This window comes from Haliotis rufescens, unplaced genomic scaffold (genome assembly GCF_023055435.1).
Source record: "Haliotis rufescens isolate VD_foot unplaced genomic scaffold, xgHalRufe1.0.p SCAF_32, whole genome shotgun sequence".
Lineage (NCBI taxonomy): Eukaryota > Metazoa > Mollusca > Gastropoda > Lepetellida > Haliotidae > Haliotis > Haliotis rufescens.
In genome coordinates, this window is record NW_025964024.1 from 680,476 (window position 1) to 705,000 (window position 24,525).

The following is a 24,525-nucleotide window of genomic DNA, read 5'->3' on the forward strand; positions in this document are numbered from 1 at the left end:
GTGTTGAGATAGACGTAACAATTTTCAAAACGGTGCTAAACCCAACTTACACACGTATAGGGTTAATACCTTTCGGGACGGTGGGTTAAAGCGTTCGCTCGTCACGCCGAAGACACGCGATCGATTCCTAATGTGGGTACGATGTGTGAAGCCCATTTCTCGTGCCCCGCGCTGGAACATTGCTAAAAGCGGCATGCAACCACACTCACTTGTATGCCTTTAATATATATATATGTTATGTCTTGTTATATATATATATATATATATATATATATATATATATATATATATATATATATATATATATATATATATAACAAGAAGTATAACAAGAAGCTTAGATACCAAGAAACGTTTTCGTAAATGCAATACTGTTTTTACCCAATTGTTCCACGTGTAATGTAACTGTTCGTGTTCATTGATTCTTAATATTTTTATACGTTTTATACCGAGGAATCTAATATGTTTTTCATAATGGTAGTAGCCCGGAATCCAGCATAATTTTATTTGTGTGATATCATGGAATCCTTCAAATCGTTTTTCAAATTATATTTTACAGCAAGAGTAGTGACAACTTAGTGACCGTCCACTTCACCCTTATCTTTCCAAAGGGACAAAACTCCGAGAAGGCAGTTTCAGAATTGCGTGAGTCCATTCAAAAGGGCCCTATTGGGGACTTGACAGTGAATGCGACACGCCTCATCATTAACAATCAAGGTGAGAATATCTGCCTCGCTTGTACCTAACAGTCAATAGATTCGCCCATTCCATGCTTGACAAACATGATCACAGTAAACAAACATGTCTCTGCAAACGTCTTTGATAATATCATGCATGTAAACCTGTAAATCTTAACTGTTTAATATTTTCATTCCAACCTATCGTGTTACGTTTTCCTTGGAATAGCTTCAAAATTATTGTACATGAAAAACGGACATGACATTCTGGTAATATAGTAGTAGTAGTAGTAGCAGTAGTTCTTTAGTATAGGCCCGTATACAGCCTCAGACCTGTCCAAGCCAACACACCTGACCTTGTCCTGTTCGATAAATCCAATGAAATCATTGATATAATTGAATTTTTCTGTCCCTTTGACACCAATTGGATTGACAAGATTGAAGGTTTTACATGGCAAATATGCGGACCTCACTTATGAAATGTCACGCATGCATCCCAAGTACCAAGTTGTCCGACTCCCCATTGTTCCTGAGGTTTGGTACCTCCCAATCGGTTGACTGACACGGGGAGAGTACGCGGGTTTGTTACCAGGAATACGTCCATCCTGACAACCTTGGTAATGCAGAAGGCTGCAGTGTTGGGGAGTCTTCATATTCTCCGAAAGGTTATCGGTGGGTTCGACTAGGCAGGCCTTCCTGAGAGAAGTCCCATTCACTGTCTGGGCTTCGTGTAGAGGGGTGCAAGGGCCCTGAGCTGATGATGAGCCTAACCAGCCTGACTATGCAAGGATCACCCAAACCCTCTTTGCTTCATTTAAAAAAAATAATCTGTAAATAATAATACTAATGATGAAATACAGTTCAAGCGGCGTTTAATGAAATAATTCAACATGTTATGTTTCAGTTGGCTCCACCCAGGTATCTGAAATGGTATATTCGTCATCGGACGCCTCAAACACACCTGCATTCACCAAGGACAACACCGAGGTTCAATTGGAGTGCATTGGCACCTTTGTCCAACCTGTTGGTGACGTCACCGTGGAATGGCGGATGACGGCCAGCAATGCACTCGTAGTGCCCTTGGCCTACTCTCGCCTACAGACAAACCTCACTAGTCCTAACACAGGGCATTATATAGGAACACTCGTCGCTAGTAACATCTCGTTTAAGGATTCAGGTGCGTGTTGGATCACTTGGATCCCCTTTACCCTCGTAGTGTTAGTAATTTTGATTTCAGGCTCACAGCGCGGCACAAAACGAAATACAAAAATTTAATGTTTTAAAGTGCACAAAAATTGACAACATGTTTTCCAGGTCAGGATCCAGATCATGTTCTTACAAAACATTCCCGGTTCCCTACAAGAAACATGTTACTTTTTGATATCTTCATTTGGATCTCCCTTTGGACAACTTACATAATGACGCCTTTGGGATAGTGAGTGAGTGAGTGAATATGGTTTTACGCCGCTTTTAGCAATATTCCAGCAATATCACGGCGGGGGACACCAGAAATGGGCTTCACACATTGTACCTTTGGGATAGTGATCAAGCCCATATTACTTTGGAACGCATTAGCAATCATGTAGCTATTCGCAACGATATTTCAACTCTGAATCACTAGCGCCATGTAAATGACACACGTCTTCCGAGTGGAACTCTCCACCATTCCTACATAAGAAAGTGTCCAGTTATAGTGACGAAAGCATCTTCATGGAAAATATATGTCTATCGCAGTTACAATACAAACAAACTATCCGGATCACACAGTAAAATGTCACTGTCCCATATAGGTGTACTAAGCAGCCTGAGCAGACCTTAACAAAAAGTAGGATGCCTACGTGAGAGTATTGGTGTTTTTTGTGAGATTCCGCAGCAGGGTTTATTCAGGTGCCTCGATCCATGTGGTAGAAAACAAACATAACCAGAAAATAGATAAATAAAATAAAACATGTAATATAAAATTGTGATTTGTAAAATTATCATTAGTTGTTTTACAATAAAGGCGTAGAAGGTGTGTTTCCAAAACAATTGTCCAATAAGTAACCTTACCGAATTAACGCGACCCTTTGCCGAATTAACGCGATGCTTTCCCGAATTAACGCGATCCTTTACCGAATTAACGCGATCCTTTACCGAATTAACGCGATCCTTTACCGAACTGACGCGATTCAAATAGCTTCGAGTTAGGATTAATGTGGCTGTATTAATTTTCCAGGACAATTTCATTGTACTCTCAGGGATGAGAGCGGGCTGTCATCTAGTAAGGCCATGACAGTCAGCGTTATACCCCGCCCAGTTGTAACTGTCCTGCCTCTGAAGAGAGTCTTCATACGGTCTGGTGAAACTACCACCCTAAGCTGTAACACAACGGGGTCGTGGGTCCCCGTGACCAACTTTTCCTGGTTCTCGAATGGAAAATCAGTGGGGAGAGGTAAGTATATGCACTTACAGTTTATTATGAGTGAGTATCGTATAATGAATAATGATAAATTAATGATTATCTACATGCATTCTTATAAAAGATTCGTAAAGCATTAGGATAATTATTACAATTGTAGAAATATAACTTACACTTTATGATAAAGCCGTTGTGAAGAAGTAGTGTCTTATACAAGGGTTGGTTGATAAGTTCTTGGCTTCCAATAGAAGGAATTGTGTAAAAATGGTTTTGTTGTGGACATTACATGATGTCTGACCGTCAACAGATATCTAGAATATTGCTTACGAAGTTAAACAACTAAAAATAAAACATGATATCACAGAGAATATACCCACGAGCAATTTTTTAATCAGTTGAGCAAACTTGAGGGATGTACATGAATTAAAGTCGTATGTTTTTAAAGGACTCCCAATGCACGACGATTCGAGTTGAGTGAACAAAAATAATACCAGCAGACATTCTGGTCTCACTGTTTAAATCAGATAGATAACAGATATATGTTTGCACTACGATCTAGCTTGTCGGTACATCGTACATGTTCAAGAAGGGTGTTTACTAGGTCCCATACTGAGAGTGACTGGTGGTAGCGCTCATAACGCTACTTACTCGTGTGTCGGTGTCAACGGAGTCGGTGCTGGGGAGCAGAGCCCATCGACAATCGTCTTCATCATAGGAGGTGAGTCTGATACAGATAGACGTTGGATAAAGGATAATGATTTGTAGTTTGCTGTGGAGGCGTAAAGACCGATATCTTGCATGTGTACAATGTCTGACGCCCAATACGCCATGATGATGATTAATATTGATAACAGGTGCAAAACTATGCTCACTCACACATTAACTGATAATGGTAAAGAACGGATTGAGTGATGTATTGACAAATACTATAAAACGTGAAATTAACGCGAGCGTGAATTAAATGCGAAAAACGCGAGTGGTCTTTGCTCGCATTATTAACCATCGTATTTATATTAACAATAAGACATTTTGGATAGCAGAAATACCAACTTAGACATACGCTGAAAACAAACAACTATGTATTCCACATCAATGTTTACTGAGCAGCACTTGTTACAAGTATATAAACAATGTCATTCAAACACTAATTACATCCTGTGAATTGTCACTGCTGGGGTCAAGACAAGCGTTCTACTCACTCAAGTCATCACTGATCACACCTGCAAGTCCAGACAGACGCCACCCAACACGGTGTCTTTGCTCTTTGCGACTGCATTAAAGGCCGACACGTGCCAGCGCGCACGTATTGTTTTAGCTGAAGTACTCTACTTAGCGCTAATAAGAGGTGCTATATGGTGTGTGATTGGATTAATGTAAAGTTGGATTAAGGTGAGGATTCGCCTGTAAACCTGACAGAGGACATTTTGTTCAGATATAAATCCACTGATGCTTGAGAGGAGGGGGTCCACCCACCTCGGCATTGATTCCAAATTTAAAAATTCCAAAAATTCAATATAATTAAGCAACCCCTAAAAGCCCCCTCTTGGGTTGCACACACCACTTTCACCCTTTTCGGAATACACTAAATGGTCTGGCCAGGCCCGTGTACGAAATACGCTACAGTCGGAAAGCGCACGTTAAATCTTCTATATCAGTCAGTTAGTCAGAGGAGGGGGTGTCACATTCATATTTAGTCGCATTTTTGGCTAGGGGCCAGCAGTCGCATTCTTTTGGAGACGCATTAATTTCACTTTTTACACTACCCAAGTAGATGAATGATGTCTAATATTGTTGAACTATATTATATTTACTGTTATCCAGCTGAGACCATCCGATGTGACGAGGACGGCAAATGGCATGGAATGCGAGCTGGTCTAACTGCGGAGTATCCATGCCCTAAAGGCGGTACAGGTGGGTGTGGCAATGGGACACCGCACAAATGTGCCATCGTTTGAGAATTTCAAAATCTCTCAGAAACAAAAGCGCGATGAAGTGTGTGAAAGGCTCGCGGTGACAGCATATCACCCGTTCCATGTTTGTCCGCTGTGTCATATTATATATATTATGTATGTAAACATCTATTAGTATGTATTGACAGCACTTTATAACGAAATTGTAGTGAAAAACAAGCACAAAATGATATTAAACAAGTTAATTAACTTTAAAAATGCATGACTATATTTGTTCATAATTAATGGTATCAGTTAAATTCATACATGGTTTCATTTTCCATTTTCCGATTTCTTTTAACAATTTATTATCTATTACGTTGTGTCTAGTAATCTAATAGACCGCCTCCGTGGGCTAGTGGTATGGCGTCCGCCCGGGCCGGGTAGAGGAAGGTCCGGGGTTCGATCCCCAGCCGCGTCATACCAAAAGACGTTAAAAGATGGTAGTTGTTGTTAGCCTGCCTGGCGCTCGGCATTAGGGGGCTAAAACAAGGACTGGTCGGCTCGGAGTCAGTATACTGTGTCTGAGTGGGGTATTCATGTTAAACTGCGGCATGGTATCTCAGTCTGCTATCACTAAAATAATTGGCACCAGTACGGACTAGTACAAGCAGCCACACACACACACATGTGCATGCACGTCGCTATATAAGTGCAATAATCTTGGACGCGACGTTAAATCCAGTTTCACCAATACCCCACTCAGACACAGTTTACTGTGTATACAACAAGTACCATATTTTAACGTCTTTTGCTATGACGCGGCCGGGACGAACCCCTGACCTTCCGCTCTACCACTAGACCACTGAGGCGGCCAGGGAACATTGGGGTGGGTGTAAGTTGAAATCAGAATTCACGTGACGTTTTCAGCGGTAATGACACGATCCTGTGGTAAGGATGGCCGCTGGCAGGACGAGGACAGGAGCCAGTGTCTCGTGCGACTGTTAGAAGGAGTGATTGATGATGTGAGTACATATACAGTCGAACCTCGTTGTGTCGAATGTAGATGTTTCGAGTTCCCGATTGTCTAGAACTCTTTTGGGAGATCCAGGTATCCAAATTAACCCTTATATTCCCCTGATGTCTCGAATCAGGGATAACTCGAATTCTTTTTCAGGTCCCAAAGCGTTCGACACAGCATGGTTCGACACAACGAGGTTCGACTGTAATTATAAATCAATGTCACTGTTAGATGTCATAATGAGATTGTCACAACGTATTCAAACTTCAAATACAGTTTTGGTTCACGTCGTTATGACATCGTCCATGGTAGTCCACATAATATCGTTTCATGGACGTAATATTGTAAAACTGTCAACAACTTGATATTGTTAGGTGGTTAATATGTTTTCTCTGACGGTGCTGGGACACGGGTGGCCCAGTCGTCTAAGGCGCCGCCATTCGCTGTTCAGAGTTGCGTCCCTTGGGCACGCCAGAAGCCTATGATTGTGGGTTCGAATCCCGGTTTGCCCTGATTATGTTTCTAGGTTTGTCAGCACCATACCCGGGCTCGTGGGTTTCACCGAAGTGGAAACGTCTGAGACCTGCATAACTTTCCTCCCACATTAAGCTGACACGCCGCGATATAACTGGAATACTGTTAAAAGCGGCGTTAAACCCAACTCACTCACTCACTCTGATGGTGCTGGAGTAGTGATATTCAATATTTGATCCATATACGTGTTCTGCCGTAGATGTTTAGGACATACATTACTCTCCTTACACATCTAGCTGACACGCCGTGATATAGTTGGAACACTGTTCAAATCGTTAAACCAAATTCACTCTCAAATGTACTGCCTGTTCCTGCCACATACAGTTCATGTTACATTACGCGACATCGGGATATAAGTACATCTTTCTTGGACACGTAACAGGGAATTTTGAGTTTAAGTGAAGATAAGAAATATATATCAACAATAACCCCTTGATCACGATTGAAGTCAGGATGTGCCGTGAATAAATAAATAACAGCGTGGATCATTCCCCTCATATTTGACTATCTATACCATGCACAGGTACCAGTTATTTATTCGCATTAACATGCTGCTTCAGATTGAGTGGATTGAGGAGGGCCTGCGTGTCGCGAACATCTCCTCTGTTGCCAGAGCCCTGTCCAATGCCACGCAGCCAGAGGAACTGACCAGCAAGTGGATTGTTCTGGCGATTCAGGCTCTGGGTCGGCTGTTGAACATTACCAAATCCTGCAAAGATAGCAAAGAGGAGACACAACAGTTCATAGAGGTTTTCATTTTTGCATTAAAAAAACTCAGGAATATTAATTGGGTGACTGGAATGGTATGTGTGACCTTCAGATTAGCCATTGATTTGGGGTTTCAGTACCATGTAGGCGGTGACAGTGTGTGATCTGATTGAACGCATGTCAACGTACCCTTATAACCTGGTTCGGTTCTCACACATCAATACTGATTATTAACAGCTATCCGTTATTTAGTTCTAATATTGCTGACAATGGTGAAAGTAACATACCCGCACTCCGTGTCACACTTGCCTACCCGTTAATGCCTTTTGTTTCTGCTTTCGTATTGCCACAGAATGTTTTTTGGTACAGCCCTTACTTACGGTTTGGGTATTCAAATTGGATGTGCTTTAAACTTGTGTCACGAGAGACTGAATTTGTCCACATTGGCGCACGATAAATACAGGAATTATTAGATCTAAATCATTACGTTTAGTTGATCAGTTCTGTCATGAAGTAGCAAAAAAGGTAACGATTTCAGTTTTAAACAAAAGACTGATTTGTAATTTCTCATTTTCAAAATCAATTCGATAATCTTGCAGTCATTGCATGCGACCCACTATGTACAAGGGGTCATCGGGTAGTCTCTGTGACTGATTGGTTGTTATCGTAACACGATGGCGTTGATCCTTATTCATGACATCAGTGGCGGGTTGTCTGGTCCACACTCTATTATGTGATGGAAGAGTTCTGACTGCGGCGGAGTTAAACAGTCGCTCACTAATTGGTCAATGTATGAATTAGTCAAATGTTCGGACATGGATAATGATAATTTTGATAGTGTTGAACGACGCGTCTTCTGTTAATTGCGCCTTGTATAACCAAATTATTTACATATTTGAAACTCGTATTTATAGATACTTATTGGTTCCAGTTTGTTTCACCACTGATGCAATTTTTTTCAGGGATTTGTGGAGAGCGTCAGTAATATTCTCGATTCACGTACCGTAGGCGAATGGAAGAAATTGGAGGTTAGTATCGTCCTGGCGAGTTCATATTGGCAACCAGGAAAGGACAGCTGTAAATTTCAGAATTACGGAAACGATTTATAAATGTGTTATGTCTTCATACGACTCCGTTTGCTGTTTAGTATTTTTGTAGCTTTCACGTTTTTGGACTACTACCATGAGCTAATGAAGAGGTATAGCTGAGAGTAGTTGAAAGGCATGATTTGCGCAATGTACAAGTTCCTTACCAAATATGGCATTTTGACCATGGGCTGTCTTTACTTCCTCCTATGAAAATAAAGTTAGTTGTACTAATGTTTCACCATTTGGCGTAATTCTAAAATATTTTTTAAAAGAATCAGAATTAAGTTCACAGTGATGTGAAAACTAGTGTCTATGAATCCTTATTTCGTCAAAAATGACATGGAGGTGATTCCTTCCGTTCGTGGGGCTGTTTGGGTAACCTTGTGGTTAAAGCGTTCGCTCGTCACGCCAAAGACCCGGGTTCGATTCCCCACATGGGTGCAATGTGTGAAGCCCATTTATGGTGTCCCCCGCCATGATATTGTTGGGCTATTGCTACAGGCGGCGTAAAACCATACTCACGCCTTCCGTTGGTAATACGCTGTCCCATGGTTTAATTATTTACGCTCAATACGTCCATTCGCCATATCACTGGCCCGTCATCATGACTATATGTGGGGCGGTCGGGTAGCCTAGTGGTTAAAGCGTTCGCTCGTCACGCCGAAGACCCGGGTTCGATTCCCGACATGGGTACAATGTGTGAAGCCCATATTGGTGTTCCCCGCCGTGACATTGCTTGAATATTGCTAAAAGCGGCGTAAAGCCATACTCACTCACTCATGACGATATGTCATCATCCAAGTGGCCCTGGGTGTCACCAAGGAGAATACAAACGCATGCATCACCCTGGCGTGTCACCACATTAAGTTGACACACGGTACCTGAAATACTGCATCATGTGTTGATATTCCCAGCTGGTTATTAATGATAGAAAAGGAAACGTGTGTATCAGATGATAAGTATGTGACCATGATCTATAAACAGTGATATGCGGTGTTATTACAACATATATTCCTACACAGGCTGATGGGACATCGCCAACTGCGGTGCTTCAGCTTCTGGACAAAATGACCGAAGTGACCACAAACCGCCTGGACGAAGGAGATGTCCACGCTGCTGAGTCAACTAACATTGGTAGATCTTTCCAGATGTTTCCGTATTAAGGCATGCGTGTGTGCCAACTCGCCGTGCATATTAGCGTCCGTAAGGCGCACCCGAAACCTATGATCGTGGGATCTATTCAGCTCCAGGCAATTACTTGTGGATTTCACCAAAGTGGTCAAAGTGGGAGCACACCCTCCCATCCTAAGGGTCCATGATTGTTGAAATAGCCGACATAAATGGGAATCAGGGTGATCAGGCTCGTAGCCGTTGCTGATTGTGCATAGAAATATTCTTACGATATAGTCGGAATCGTACGATGGACTCTCCTCAGTGATTCCTTATCATCATGGAACGCGTTTTGTCGCTTTTATTTTTATCGATGACATCCATCGATGCACATGCGTAGTCATGTTTGCCTGTTCTTGACTCGATTTATTTTACAAGCTGCAGTGATATTATAGGTGACTACGACGAAAACAACTTCAAATCACTCTCCACTCTATATCTCTTATATAGACGTTGTAAATTTATATATTTTTTCCAGACCGTTATTCACAGCCTTAAGCACTTTATCATATTTATAATGTCAATATTGTGTTGAATTATCACCAAAACAAAGGATATCTATACGGATCTTTCCTTGTTTGGTCTTACAGTACTACAGCTTGGTAAAACAGACCCTGGAGCTCTTAAAGATATAGAGTTTCCTGCCAACTCGGGTACCAACACTGTGACCAGTAACGTCCATTTGAAGCTTGACAGCATGACTCTGAAACAATTCACAGGTACTACACACGTTTCATAAAAGACCTTAATGTTCACCTAATATTTGTGAACCGCCAACAAAATATTACCTCAAGCATTAGGGTTCATATTTTTACTGAACCTTTCGTTCCTGAACATATTCCAGAGAGTTAAAATGCCGTCCAAAAGACAGTAAACACCTTTGTTGGATGGTGGCTAAAAATGAAACCAAAAGGAAATTCTCCTTCGACGGTGACGTATTCGATACAGGTATCATCGTTGTGTTTCGGGGAATATTTGCAACCTTTCAACGTTTTAATTACGTTTCTAATGTTTGGTGTATCAGCGGTAATAATGTATCGTGTATTGTTCTTATTTCATCGATTTTACAATTATGATTGTTATTTTCTATTTATATTTCGGGGTCACGGGTGGCCCAGTCGTCTAAGGCGCCGCGATTCGCTGTTCAGAGTTGCGTCCCTTGGGTACGCCAGAAACCTATGATTGTGGGTTCGAATCCAGGTTCGCCCTGATTATGTTTCTAGGTTTGTCAGCACCGTGCTCGTGGGTTTCTCCGAAGTGGTTAACGTCTGAGACCTGCATCATTTTGGGCTTTCCTCCCACATTAAGGTGACACGCCGTTATGTAACGGGAATACAGCTAAAAGCGGCGTAAAACCCAACTCACTCACTGTTTATATTGAATTATTGTTTCAGCAGATGCGACAGTAAGGTTTAGCGCCATCTACTACAAGGACATCTTACCTCTTCTTCCAACAGGGGAGCGGTTAGCTGAACCCGCAGATAACACCATGGGGTAAGGTTTTACCAAAATATATTTATGAATAATGAAGGTAATCATATGTTTGAATTAAGGTTACATTGTAGAACAAAATTTTATGCAGAGAATATTTATAAGACAGCATAGTAGTTGTGAGATTTCATGCAAACAAGCCACTTTCAACCCTCTGATGCATATAGTTCAAGGCGACCCTTAGAAGTAATGATTCATAGTCAGAACATATTCATCTTTTTCAATATGTTTTATAGAAAGCTATTGTTTCCAGGAAGAATGGTTCCGAAAAGCTGGTGGTCAACTCTGGTCTCCTCGCTTTCAACCTGTTTCCTGCTCCAACGAAATCGCTCGATCCACCATTGAAGATGAATTTTACTCATACCGACGTAAAGGCTTTAGACCTTTGACAGCTTAAGGGAAACCATATTATATGTCAACTGTCAACAGCTAACCTAGCAGGCCAAGAGCCATTTTTAAATTAAATGTGTGCACGTTGTTTAATCTGATTCCTCCCTTGACAGTACTTTTATAAGACAGAAACCTTTAAACACAATGCCGATATTTCACTGTTGCATTATTACAAATCTACGTTAGGACCAATCATTTAAGTTTACAGGGTGGCTAGATACTAGAAAGATATGATCAGATAACAAGAAATGAAGCTTTAATATTTCAAGAAATACCTGAATTTGGTGTATGTTCACATTGCAGCTGTCTCTCATTGGTGAAGGGCGAATGTGCGTCTACCTCAACACATTACGGGGGTATGTATTCCTTGTATCTATCATGCTGAATAAAGTGCACAATACACCTGTCAGTCAAATTGAGGAAACTAACTCCTTAGCTGATAACAGATAGTTCCAAGGTCGACCCTCTGTTAAAGCTTAACGAACTGGATAACCAGTTTGTACCTCGCCAGTTTGAGTCAATGCGGCTATGTAACGACCTGGGTGCCGTTATATGAAACAGCTTAGCGCCACGGCTGTCTTAAGTCTATGTTCAGGTATGGGAGTTACGATCACCTTCGCGCTAAGATCGCTTTGTGCAAGTGGGCCCAGGTATGGGAGATACGATCACCTTAGCGCTAAGATTGCTTTGCACAACAGCACCCTGATCCAGTCGACAGAGCGACTATAAACGGGTACTCTTTATCCTCATTATGATTGTAGGTCTACATTCATCATACTATTATTGTTAAGCCTGTACCGTCTAAGCCCTACGGACTTTACTCCTACATGAAGATGAAACGCCGTGACATAACTAGAATACCTTCAAAGCAGCGTTAATCCAATTCATCTTAATTTCAGTCTGTGGGATCATGACGGATGCAATACAAGTATATCGGGAACATCCTTCACAGAATGTTCCTGTGGTCATCTGACGAACTTTGCTGTACTTATGAGTCCGGTGAGTGCATGCATAAACATACTTGAGCATGGATGGGTGTGTGCGTGTGTGCGTGTGTGCGTGTGTGCGTAGAGTGTACGTGCGTGAGTCCGTGCGTGTGTGCATAACGTAAGACGCGTCTACCATGCTCGTGATTCAGTCAAAGTGGTTAACGTCTTAAGACACGCCGTGGTGTAACTGAAATACGGTTCAAAGCGGCGTTTAATCAATTCACTATCATGAAATGCCCACACAAACTTTATCAAGCGCTATCATAACAGTGCGCTATAAGAGCAAAATAGAAAAAATAATCCTTGGCTGCACGTTATAAATTAGACAATCGAACCTTTATCTTGGCCAGGTGACAAACCGGTTGAGGATAAATAGCTTTTCTTATAATTTCCATTGGTTTAAATATATATTTCTTTGAGGAAATGTCTTACAGTCTACAGAGGGGTTTTCATTGCCAGGCATATGCGGAACTAACTGATTTGATAGTTTGTAATTAGTAACACAGCAATAATTATGATAATGTTCTTCCTTTACAGGACGCCCGACAAATTATAATTAGTCATCCACTAACACCGGCAGAAATAGCGTGTTGCAGTATAGAAATCGTGCTGTTAGTCCTGACAGTGATTGTTTACGCCTTGACGTGGAGGTATGTTTCTTATTCTTGGTGCCATCTTGGTACCATCTTGGTGCCATTTTGGTGCCATTTTGGTGCCATCTTATAGCTTTGTTGAATGTAGTTTAATAAACATGCAGCCAGTATCTACTTATGTGTTGGGACACCACTCATGATATGATACTAAATAGTATCATTGAAACATAATTATAATACAACGTATACTTAAGTTCGTGTCCGCAAGAGTTATATTCTTCTATACATTGTGAGCGTTCATTAAAGGGAAAATAACATGAACATGACAAATTAATCAATATTTAAGAAAGTAATAACAAATATGAATGACTTGTGATAATATTTCATATTAGGTAAGCCATACCCGATACAAACATTTTGATACTATTTACCACTATTTATTATATGAATATATAACAATCATGTCATGTCATGTAAATCTTTAAACATTGCCAGGATTTGCTGATCGTGTGATTGAAACCAAACCTTCCCCCGGTTATGAGTCATAGCACGTCGCTTTGGCCTTTCCTTCCAATTTAGGGGCGGTCGGGTAGACTAGTGGTTAAAGCGTTCGCTCGTCACGCTAAAGGCCCGGGTGGTTACCGACATGGGTAAAATGTGCGAAGCCCATTCCTGGTGTCCCTCGCCGTGATATTGCTTGAATATTGTTAAAAGCGGCGTAAAACCATACTCACTCACTCCTTCCAATATAAGCAGACACGCCGAGATGTGACGGAATATTGTTCAAAGAAGGATTGAACGCAACTCACTCACTCATTATATAAGCTTTTGTATTTTGAGAAAAAAACATGTTTGTTCCAGATACGTGAAATCTGACCAAGCTGTTATCGTGATTCATATCTGTGTGTGCCTTGCTGTTGCCCTGCTCCTGCTCATGATTGGAATAGGGAGGGACGAATATGTGAGTTATACACTGTAGGTCTTAAGTATGTTAACTGAATTATAATTGTATTCGAATTCCCATTTCTTTATATTTATGAATATGTTTTGATAACTGTCATGCATTCAGCGTGTACACACTGTTCATTAACGTATCCACATGATGATAGATCATGTTTATAAATGTATTTAAAGCTAAACCTGTCCAGAAATATACAGTAAACTACGTTACTTAAGAACACGCTTATAACAAACTGGCGGATATAAGGAACTGTTTTCTTGGTACCGTCCATTTGCTGTATGTACGCTTATGACGAAGTACGGTTATAACGAACTAAAATCAGTGGTCCCTTTGAGTTCATAACAACCGGGGTTTACAGTATATACGATGTTGTTAGCTGAAAAAATCTTTCCCGGGAACTGTAATATTATATATGATCCATACACCATGATGATATATATTTATCATTATGAAATATGTTTTCGTTTATTTTAATTTACTATAATGTTCTTCCATTACTTATTACCTATATTAAGATATGTTACATGGTCTGTTAGGGTCTCTGCATCGCCTTCGCCGTAGCCGTCCACTTCTTCTACATGGCGACATTCTTCATGATGCTGGCTTCCGGTCTGGAGGCATTGTGGTCTGATTCTCACGTGTTCCCTAACAGATCCAAACTCAAACCCCTCTTAATTGGAGCTTGGGGTAAGTTATTATTCTGACATTGCTGTGACCTAGTTGCTATGCAGAGATACGCCAGAAACCTATGATCGTTGGTTCGAATCCCGTTTCCAGGTTTGCCAGCACTATACCCGTGCCTGTGGGTTTCACAAAAGTGGTAAACGTCTGAGACCTGCATCATATCGAACCTTCCTTCTAAATATCTGGAATACTGAATAATCCGGCGTTAAATCCAATTCACTCACTGAAAAGATTGTGATATATTTCATAACTGTAAGCTACTTTAAGGTAGGCATGTTATATGTTTATTTCTTTTATACAGATAGGTCTTTCGGAATGATTACAACATTAATATTTAAGCTTATTATTTCATGAGAGCGTTATAGTTATACCGAGGTATTTGTTTTTTGCAGATAATAAATTGCGATGGTGTAGTGTCAGGCAAATAAATAAAGCGACAAAACCCGTTCCATATCCAATAGAAATCTCTGCATAGAGTCGATTGTAAGATTCCGTCCATATCTTGAGCATGTGTTTATGAATCACTGACAATAATGGTGATACCACAGGTGGCACCCGTCACAAACACATGCAAAGGCGAGACAACGAACACATTGTCATATTTTGTGAGTGGCGGGTGTTTCCGGGTTTGCATACCTGCTTACCCATTTCGTGAACACCTGATGCTAATACTGATTTTAAGTGATCCATTGACATACTTTTCACTGCTATTCCGCTGTTTACACCCACTGGAATCTGATTCGTGTAGATAATCGAGACTGGTTATTCTCTGGCGTTGACGTAATATATTCAAAGGCACATTTTCATTCGAAGGTAAATCCCAATTGTCTCGGGTTGTGGACAACACGCGATACATATCCGTACACTCGTTTGTCACTATTTGGAAGTCTTAGGATAGAGGAAACCATAACACAGATCCTCGCTTAGGCAGGCATAGGTAGATATTATCAACGTGTCATCTTACACATCTTGCAAAACCAAATAACATAGTTTGATGACTGTTATGATTATGAAAAGTGGATATGGTTTGCGTGTCGTTAAGGAGTATTTTTCAGATTGGTTGTGATTTCATTTCCAGGTTTGACCGTGTTAGCAGTCATCATCTCTTGTGCTCAATTACAAGTCTATGAACCAGGCCTGCAGTGAGTGTTGCGTGCAGTTATACTAGAGTCTCATTGTTAATGAGCTGGCTATAATGATATTGTTAAATCATCCTCAAGGTAATATACAAATCGATTTTAGCATTTAAAGCAGATGTACAGTGATTTAGGTTTTCTCCATAGCGCAGTGTAGCAGAGGGGTTGGAGCGGTAGCATGTCACGGCGAAAATTGGTAATGTGCGATACATGGTCATTCGTGAGGTCCCTACCATATTATTTCTGGAATATTTACATAAGTGACGCGCAACTGTTGCGCGCCCTCACATTCATGTACATGGCATTAGACCCGTGAAGATCCAGGGTAGAATAGGTCTTAAGCAACTCATGCGTGCCGTAAAAGGCGACTGTGCTTGTCGTAAAAGGCGACTAACAGGATCGGGTGGTCAGGCTCGCTGACTTGGTTGATGCATGTTATCGTACCCCAAATGCGTGGATCTATGCTCATGTTATCAATCACTGGATTGTCTGGTCCAGACTCGATTATTTACAGACCGCCGTCATATCGCTGGAATATTGCTGGGTGCGGCATTAAACAACAAACATGGCATTAATAATGCCTTTAAATGTTTCAGTTTCCGTTTACCTTATTAGCATGGAATTCCTCATACTGAATGTCCATGTCTCTTTTCTTCATAGCTGCTGGTTGTCTCTTGCTGGTGATTCGAAATGGCTGTTCATAGTTCCCGTTCTGATCATCCTCGTCGTGAGTATTCGTTTGTTTCATTTCGACTCACTGTGAAGAAAACTCGTGAAGATCTGGGTTAGAATTGGCCTTTAACAGACAGTGCTTGTCGAGAAGGGCGACTAGCGGTATTGGGTGGTCAGGCTCGCTGATTTGGTTTATGCATGTCATGCATAGATGGATGCTCATGATGTCAGTCTCTGGATTTTCTGGTCCAGACTCGATTATTTACAGACCGCCGTCTTATAGCTGGTATATTGCTGAGTGCGGCGACAAACAAGACACTCGGAGGGAAGTTGATGGTACTTATATAGCGACGTGCGTTAGTGCTGTGTGTGTGTGTGTGTGTGTGTGTGTGTGTGTGTGTGTGTGCGTGCGTGTGTGTGTGCGTGTGTGTGTGTGCGTATGTGTGCGTGTGTGATGTTGACCAATAACCTGGGATACAAACCCCTCTCGTACAGCGAATTGCGTCGCCTTAGACTACTGGGCCACCCGAGACCCTATGGAGTTATTGTTACAATATATGGCCATGTTCACTTTATTCAAGTTTGTACCACGACCTATTAGCTCAAAGTGGGGAAATTCCAAAGTGTCACAGGGCAGACACGTTTTCCCCTTCAGGGTATGACACTGAGAATACTAAATCATAACCACAGCAATTTCGGGTTCGAACCCAGGGTCCGATGATCCTGACATAGATAAGGGACGCAACTCAGCTCTGCGAATTGTGACGCGTCATGATTTGGGATATAGGCAAAACAATATACAAATACAATATACGTGCATACGCGACAAAAGTGAGAATAGTATTATTCCTGCTGATTAAAAACGTCCTTCACGGTAAAGATTTTATCGTTGAACGATTTTATTGTTTCAGATTAACTTTTTCGTAATTGGAAAAATGATACACAATCACCTGGCGAGACGGGCTTTACGTAACCAAGATGATCCAGAAAAGGAAACGTAAGTATTGATGGCTATATGTACATACGGACAGTGGCTATTTTACGAACCAACGAAAATATGAATTAATAAAAGGCAATGGGTCGCCCTGTCATCTGAAGTGCCGCAATTTGCCGTTTAGCTTTGTGTCCCTTAGCAACATCAGGATCAGCTGACAGTGGATTTCTTTAATGAAATGTGCAACACACTGTTCCTATAGGCCACACGTATGTAGACGTCAAGGATGTAAACATAATCATAGTTCAGCAACCAAGGATTTTTTGCTTTCATTTGATTTCCTCTCGTAAGCCTGTTGAGTATAATTTACAGGGAGCCACTCCAGGTGTCTCCTTGTAAGGAAATGTACAGCAAATACATTTAGTCAGTTGGTGTAGTTGTTGGTATATCACTGCGGTGAGTAGATAGCCGCGACTCAGCCAGACAAACCAGTGCTCATGGACAACGTCCATCGTCGGGGTACGATGACACGTAGGCAATGTATGAAGTCATTTACAGTTTGGTCGCCTCTTACGACAAGCCACAATAGAGTGGGGATCTATTCCGACCCGGGTCAGTATCAATTACTATCACGTCAAATGTGGCTTTCATTTAAGAGGCCATGTTCAAGTTATACATCCGAGGTTACACAACAGGGAACCCATCGTAAAGAATACGACCATATACCTCCCTGGATGCGTTGGTGTTTCTCCACAATCTTTGTTGTGCAATGTTTTATGCAAGGTTATTGAGATTTCTGGGTTTTTTTCCTGAGCATGTAGATATTTGTTTTCAAGTATTAGGGTGACTGCCTTAAAATGTAAAGAAATAGGTTTTTTGTCTGACTTCGAACTTTTCTACTGCTCCCTCTCTGGACGATATGTGTTTCGTATATTTCCAGGAAACCTCTTCATTTGATGTGCTTCATGATACCGGTTCTTGGCTTGGCCTGGATTTTTGGTCTCTTATCCGTTCAAGACGGAAGCGATGTTTATGACTATCTGTTCGCAGTCATCAGCATCCTGCAGGGATTCATGATCTTCATTACCCAGTGTATTGTCAACACAAATGTAAATGCTCAAGTTTCTTACGAAGACAATTTAAAATGTTAGGCCTTTTTTTCGGACCATCGAAAACATGAATACATATAAGACCATGGGTCACCCTGTCGTCTAAAGTGCCGCAATTTGTCATTTTGCTTTGCAATCCTTAGCAATATCAGATGACTGCCACACCCTGTGTCACTTTTATGTAGCAGTCAAGGCTGGAAACATAATCATAGTCAGTTCAGCAACCCAAAAATTATTGCTTTGATTTGATTTCCTCTCAAACGCCTTTTGAGTATAATTTGCATTGAGCCATTCCTGGTGTCTCCTTGTAAGGAAAACACACAAACAATAACAGGATGTATCTCAATATGAATATTATTACAATTCCTTTCAGGTTCGTAAAGGAGTTATTAACCTGAGGCGACCACGTGATCAGCACATCACAGAGGTAACAAAGTTTCCTTTGTTTTCAAATTAAAAACACAATGTTTAACCCCGAAATCGGAAATACATTGTTGATTCAGTAAATGACCACAGAGTGTCTATGAATAATAAAACAAAATATACTAGACGCACAGATCAGGTAAAAAAACGCCTCTAATAACTCTTTTGTTGCTCTTATAGAGGTTCATTTTTTTACTGTCCCGCCCCAAATGTTTTCGAAAGATGAAATCTATCATGTTTGTAAACAACTAAGTACGGATAATTCTCAATCCCAAAGCGCTCGACATTTTAATTGCGCTTCAGTCATTTACTACAACTCACGGATTATCTTCACGTTTCAAAAACCTATTAGTAGCGGTTAAAAATACTAATTCACAAGGGTTTCAGAGGTATGATGCGCGATACTATACCATTCTATGGTCTTAACATGGGATTTTCAATTCTCTTTTTTTCACTTTTGTAATGGAAATTGAGAGTGCTGGGCGCTGCCGGTAGGGCAGGTTATGCTTGCCTTTCTCGCCAACACCTGTGTCACCACTGGTCTTCAGTGATCCATTCATACAATTTGCATCACTCGAGATTATTCTCTGGTGTTGGTGTGTTGCATTTCTACTAGGTTAGTATTCTCTGTTACTCATACTACGGAAGCGTAGTAGGGCCACGGTGAATTTTTTTTTTGTCCAGGTATCTCCTACCTAGGACTTATTATCTCCTACGTAGGACTAAGTATCTTCTACGTAGGACTTAGTATCTCCTACATAGGACTTACGTAGGAGATACTAAGTCCTACGTAGGAGATAGTAATTCTAGGCCATACTAAGTCCTACGTAGGAGATAGTAAGTCCTACGTAGGAGATACTTAGACCAAAAAAAAATGTGGCCCCACTACGCTTCCGTACCATACTCATTTAAATATATGAAAGCACGAATAAGAAATTTTGAAACTGCAACCAATATTGTGCTTTTTTTTAATCATTTACATTAATTTGGTCTTGCAGTAAAGCGTCCGCTCGTAGAGGGGAAGGTTCGGGGTTCGACCCCCGACCGTGTCATACCAAAAGACGTTAAAAGATCGTTCTTGTTAGGTTGCCTGGCGCTCGGCATTCAGGGGCTAAAACAAGAACTGGTCGGCGGAGTTAGTGTACTGTGTCGGGTATTCATGTTAAACTGCGGCATGGTATCTCAGTGGGCTAGCACTATAAATCGGCATCAGATCCCCGACCGTGTCATACCAAAAGACGTTAAAAGATCGTACTTGTTGTTAGGGTGCCTGGCGCTCGGCATTCAGGGGCTAAAACAAGAACTGGTCGGCGGAGTTAGTGTATTGTGTCTGAGTGGGGTATTCATGTTAAACTGCGGCATGGTATCTCAGTGGGCTAGCACTATAAATCGGCGTCAGTTCGGACTAGTACAAGTAGCCACACTCACACGTGCATACTACATAAGTGAAATAATGTTGAACGCGACGTTAAACCCCAATGCACCTCACCTCATATTAATTTGTGATGGCATGGACAACTGATGATGTCCCATCTCTTCTTTCTGAACAATGGATCGTGACGATGTACTGCATCAACTGATCCATCAGTGATGTTGGATCGTATCGGAAATTATGATAATCGTCAATTGTATCACTTAAACCAAACGTTAAATGACTTAAATTATCAAAACGTTTAACTGATGGAAATATGTTAAAGCCTATCCACCTTTTATTCTGTAGGGTGTAGTTGAAATGGATGCACTGAGAGAAGATGCAGAAAGGCAAAGTAAGTCAAGTGTACTGATTCTGACACTGTAGGAATATGTTGCCTGTATTTGTTCCGCTTTATGTATGGTCTTACATTTAAGAACATACTAAGCCAGTTATTTAACCAGTAGAACTAGATTTGAAATTGTTTGAAATTTTGTATTATTTATTTGAACGTAAAAGCTGTATATGGGTCAAAGGCCTTCATAAAAGTAAACCTTCTTCGAGAAGATAAACAATGTGGAACAATATGGTTTGTCTTGGATATAGAAACATCGGCAAAATAGTATGTGTGTGTTAGTTTGTTTGGAGAAAGGCTAATTGTTTTCACTAACAAGTTCAGCCGAACATTTTTTCACAACACAGTTTTGTCAGGACATCCATCATATTCAACAAGCACATAAAACATATCTTTGTAAAAGCTCAAACAAAACACTTTTTGCCGTATGTTCGTGAATCAACAAATTCTGGACAAAATTCCAGCAACCCTCTCAACTCTTTTCTTCAGACGCATCCCGCGAGAGTGGAGCCTATCATTGCATAGATGATACCTGTCATAACAGCGATGTCACGGAATCACAGCAATATGAGTCTCTTGAGGCTTCACAACGAAATGAAAATGTCTACGACGATATGGACCACCAAGCGACACAAATAGGTTTGTTTGCAAAGGAATTCAGTCAAGAAAATCAGTATGCGAATGAGCTTTCGAATCCTGTTGGCGGGGTCAGCAGGAGGCGAGATCCGTCTGAAAAGGCCAGGTCTGGGGACCATGACAACAGGCCCTCTGATGCCTTATACAGAAATGTCCAAGACACAGAGAGAAAACCAATGATCCCTTCCCGTCCTCAAAGGATTTAACCTTTATTCCATTTGGGTGAGTAAACTGTGACGACCGGTGTGTTTGTTAGGAGTTTACATGTATAGATTCTTAAAAAATAATGTAACGAACATGATTGATTAAATCTTGGTATAATGGTTATATTTATGAAGTTAATCACGAAATGAATCGGAACACGTTTCCATAAATGTTTGCAATCGGAGTACGCGTTCACCCCCGCTATCAGTGAAATGAACATCTATATAAGTATACATCGGAAGACACATATCTTTCTTTTTTCATGATCCACTATAAAATGTAGGGCGCATCCGTTTAATTAAAGGACTGAAAGAATTAGTTCTAACGCCGTACTAAGCTGTATTAAATGACAGGTGGGGGGTACGCCAAAAGTGTTTCAAGTCATCAACGGTTACTGTTTGGCTGAAATAAACGAGCATGGGCTGGTCTCTGACACTCCAAGAGTCATAATCGTGTCGAGTGCAGGTCTCGAACTTACCATCAGCGTACCTGACACCACAAGAGTCATAATTCTGTCGAGTGCAGGACTCGAACTTACCATCAGCGGACCTGACACTCCCAGAGTCATAATCCTGTCGAGTGCAGGACTCGAACTTACCATCAGCGTACCTGACGCTCCCAGAGTCATAATCCTGTCGAGTGCAGGACTCGACTTACCATCAGCGTACCTGACGCTCCCAGAGTCATAATTCTGTCGAGTGCAGGACTCGAACTTACCATCAGCGTACCTGACGCTCCCAGAGTCATAATTCTGTCGAGTGCCGGACTCGAACTTACCATCAGCGTACCTGACGCTCCCAGAGTCATAATTCTGTCGATTGCAGGACTCGAACTTACCATCAGCGTACCTGACACTCCCAGAGTCATAATGCTGTCGAGTGCAGGACTCGAACTTACCATCAGCGTACCTGACGCTCCCAGAGTCATAATGCTGTCGAGTGCAGGACTCGAACTTACCATCAGCGGACCTGACCCTCCCAGAGTCATAATCCTGTCGAGTGCAGGACTCGAACTTACCATCAGCGGACCTGACACTCCCAGAGTCATAATCCTGTCGAGTACAGGACTCGAACTTACCATCAGCGGACCTGACACTCCCAGAGTCATAATCCTGTCGAGTACAGGACTCGAACTTACCATCAGTGGACCTGACACTCCCAGAGTCATAATCCTGTCGAGTACAGGAATCGAACTTACCATCAGTGGACCTGACACTCCCAGAGTCATAATTCTGTCGAGTGCAGGACTCGAACTTACCATCAGCGGACCTGACACTCCCAGAGTCATAATCCTGTCGAGTGCAGGACTCGAACTTACCATCAGCGTACCTGACACCCCAAGAGTCATAATCTTGTCGAGTGCAGGACTCGAACTTACCATCAGCGTACCTGACACTCCCAGAGTCATAATCCTGTCGAGTGCAGGACTCGAACTTACCATCAGCGTACCTGACACTCCCAGAGTCATAATCCTGTCGAGTGCAGGACTCGAACTTACCATCAGCGGACCTGACACTCCCGGAGTCATAATCCTCTCGAGTGCAGGACTCGAACTTACCATCAGCGTACCTGACACCCCAAGAGTCATAATCTTGTCGAGTGCAGGACTCGAACTTACTATCAGCGGACCTGACACTCCCAGAGTCATAATCCTGTCGAGTGCAGGACTCGAACTTACCATCAGCGTACCTGCCACTCCCACAGTCATATTCCAGTCGAGCGCAGGAGTCGAACTTACCATCAGCGTACCTGCACATGTACTTAAACGACTACGTCAAAACCGACCCCGCCTATGCCCGTTTTCGACTAATTATAAGCTACTAACCACAAGCATGCAGGTACTGAAGAATGACAGGAAAAATAAAGAAAATGCAGTAGCCTTTTCAATGAAATATATATTAAATTTTCATTTCAGAACACTGTGCCTTTCCATGTATATGGAGACACGCTGATGACGGGCGACAAAAGCCTTTTCACTATCTGGATTTGGGGCTCTTGGTAAATTCAAGAAAGTGGATTGTGCATTGTTTGGTAACCCAATTGGATTACCCACTTAACCAAACGGGTATCTCGAATAAAGGTCCGATATGACTGTTCGGTGTGTTAATTTGTATGATACTACTGTACATGTATTTACCATGGACAAACGCAAGGTATATGGACATGTACGTACTTGATTGTAAAGTCGACACAATAAATGATATCTATGGAACGGTAGTATTTCTGCAAAGATTTTGTTGTACTTCATAAAGCATTTGTTGTATTTCTGTAAAAAAACTTGTATTTCTGTGAGCAGTTGGTGTATATATTGAGCATACTTCTATAATCAATGGTTGTATTTTCTTAACCAATGGTTTCTTTACACTTCTTTAAATAATGGTTGTATCTCTTTAAACAAGGGTGGTATCTCTTTCAACAATGGTTGTACCTCTTTAAACAAGGGCGGTATCTCTTTCAACAAGGGTTGTATCTCTTTAAACAAGGGTGGTATCTCTTTCAACAATGGTTGTATCTCTTTAAACAAGGGTTGTATCTCTTTAAACAAGGGTTGTATCTCTTTTATAAAGGGTGGTATCTCTTTAAACAATGATTGTATCTCTTTAAACAATGGTTGTATCTCTTTAAACAATGATTGTATCTCTTTAAACAAGGGTGGTATCTCTTTAAACAAGGGTGGTATTTCTTTAACAAGGGTGGTATCTCTTTAAACAATGGTTGTATCTCTTTAAACAATGATTGTATCTCTTTAAACAAGGGTGGTATCTCTTTAAACAAGGGTGGTATCTCTTTCAATAAAGGTTGTATTTCTTTAACCAAGGGCGGTATTTCTTTAACAAGGGTAGTATCTCTTTAAACAATGGTTGTATCTCTTTAAACAATGGTTGTATGTCTTTTATCAAGGGTGGTATCTCTTTCAACAATGGTGGTATCTCTTTCAACAATGGTTGTATCTCTTTAAACAGTGGTTGTATCTCTTTAAACAATGATTGTATCTCTTTAAACAATGATTGTATCTCTTTAAACAAGGGTGGTATCTCTTTAAACAAGGGTGG

General features: G+C 41.3%; 1 protein-coding gene across 2 annotated transcripts in view; it reads left to right on the forward strand.

Moving 5' to 3' along the window:
- The window catches only part of LOC124149128, a 55,246-nt gene that overhangs the window by 29,765 nt on the left and 956 nt on the right, over positions 1 to 24,525 (forward strand). Inside the window, exons 11-35 of one of the 2 annotated variants that reach the window (XM_048380633.1) lie at positions 560 to 717; positions 1,582 to 1,854; positions 2,893 to 3,108; positions 3,677 to 3,793; positions 4,897 to 4,986; positions 5,895 to 5,989; positions 7,080 to 7,268; positions 8,190 to 8,255; positions 9,338 to 9,449; positions 10,076 to 10,204; positions 10,880 to 10,979; positions 11,230 to 11,344; positions 11,670 to 11,722; positions 12,266 to 12,365; positions 12,893 to 13,005; positions 13,810 to 13,909; positions 14,446 to 14,596; positions 15,672 to 15,735; positions 16,390 to 16,456; positions 17,313 to 17,398; positions 18,276 to 18,444; positions 18,818 to 18,871; positions 20,588 to 20,633; positions 21,123 to 21,491; positions 23,388 to 24,525. The exon at positions 23,388 to 24,525 is cut by the window's right edge and continues 956 nt beyond it. In XM_048380633.1, the coding sequence (XP_048236590.1) occupies positions 560 to 717; positions 1,582 to 1,854; positions 2,893 to 3,108; positions 3,677 to 3,793; positions 4,897 to 4,986; positions 5,895 to 5,989; positions 7,080 to 7,268; positions 8,190 to 8,255; positions 9,338 to 9,449; positions 10,076 to 10,204; positions 10,880 to 10,979; positions 11,230 to 11,344; positions 11,670 to 11,722; positions 12,266 to 12,365; positions 12,893 to 13,005; positions 13,810 to 13,909; positions 14,446 to 14,596; positions 15,672 to 15,735; positions 16,390 to 16,456; positions 17,313 to 17,398; positions 18,276 to 18,444; positions 18,818 to 18,871; positions 20,588 to 20,633; positions 21,123 to 21,475 (3,016 nt within the window). In that variant the 3' untranslated portion in view covers positions 21,476 to 21,491; positions 23,388 to 24,525. The remainder of the gene's footprint in view (positions 1 to 559; positions 718 to 1,581; positions 1,855 to 2,892; positions 3,109 to 3,676; positions 3,794 to 4,896; positions 4,987 to 5,894; positions 5,990 to 7,079; positions 7,269 to 8,189; positions 8,256 to 9,337; positions 9,450 to 10,075; positions 10,205 to 10,879; positions 10,980 to 11,229; positions 11,345 to 11,669; positions 11,723 to 12,265; positions 12,366 to 12,892; positions 13,006 to 13,809; positions 13,910 to 14,445; positions 14,597 to 15,671; positions 15,736 to 16,389; positions 16,457 to 17,312; positions 17,399 to 18,275; positions 18,445 to 18,817; positions 18,872 to 20,587; positions 20,634 to 21,122; positions 21,492 to 23,387) is intronic. The other variant, XM_048380634.1, reaches the window with a different exon arrangement.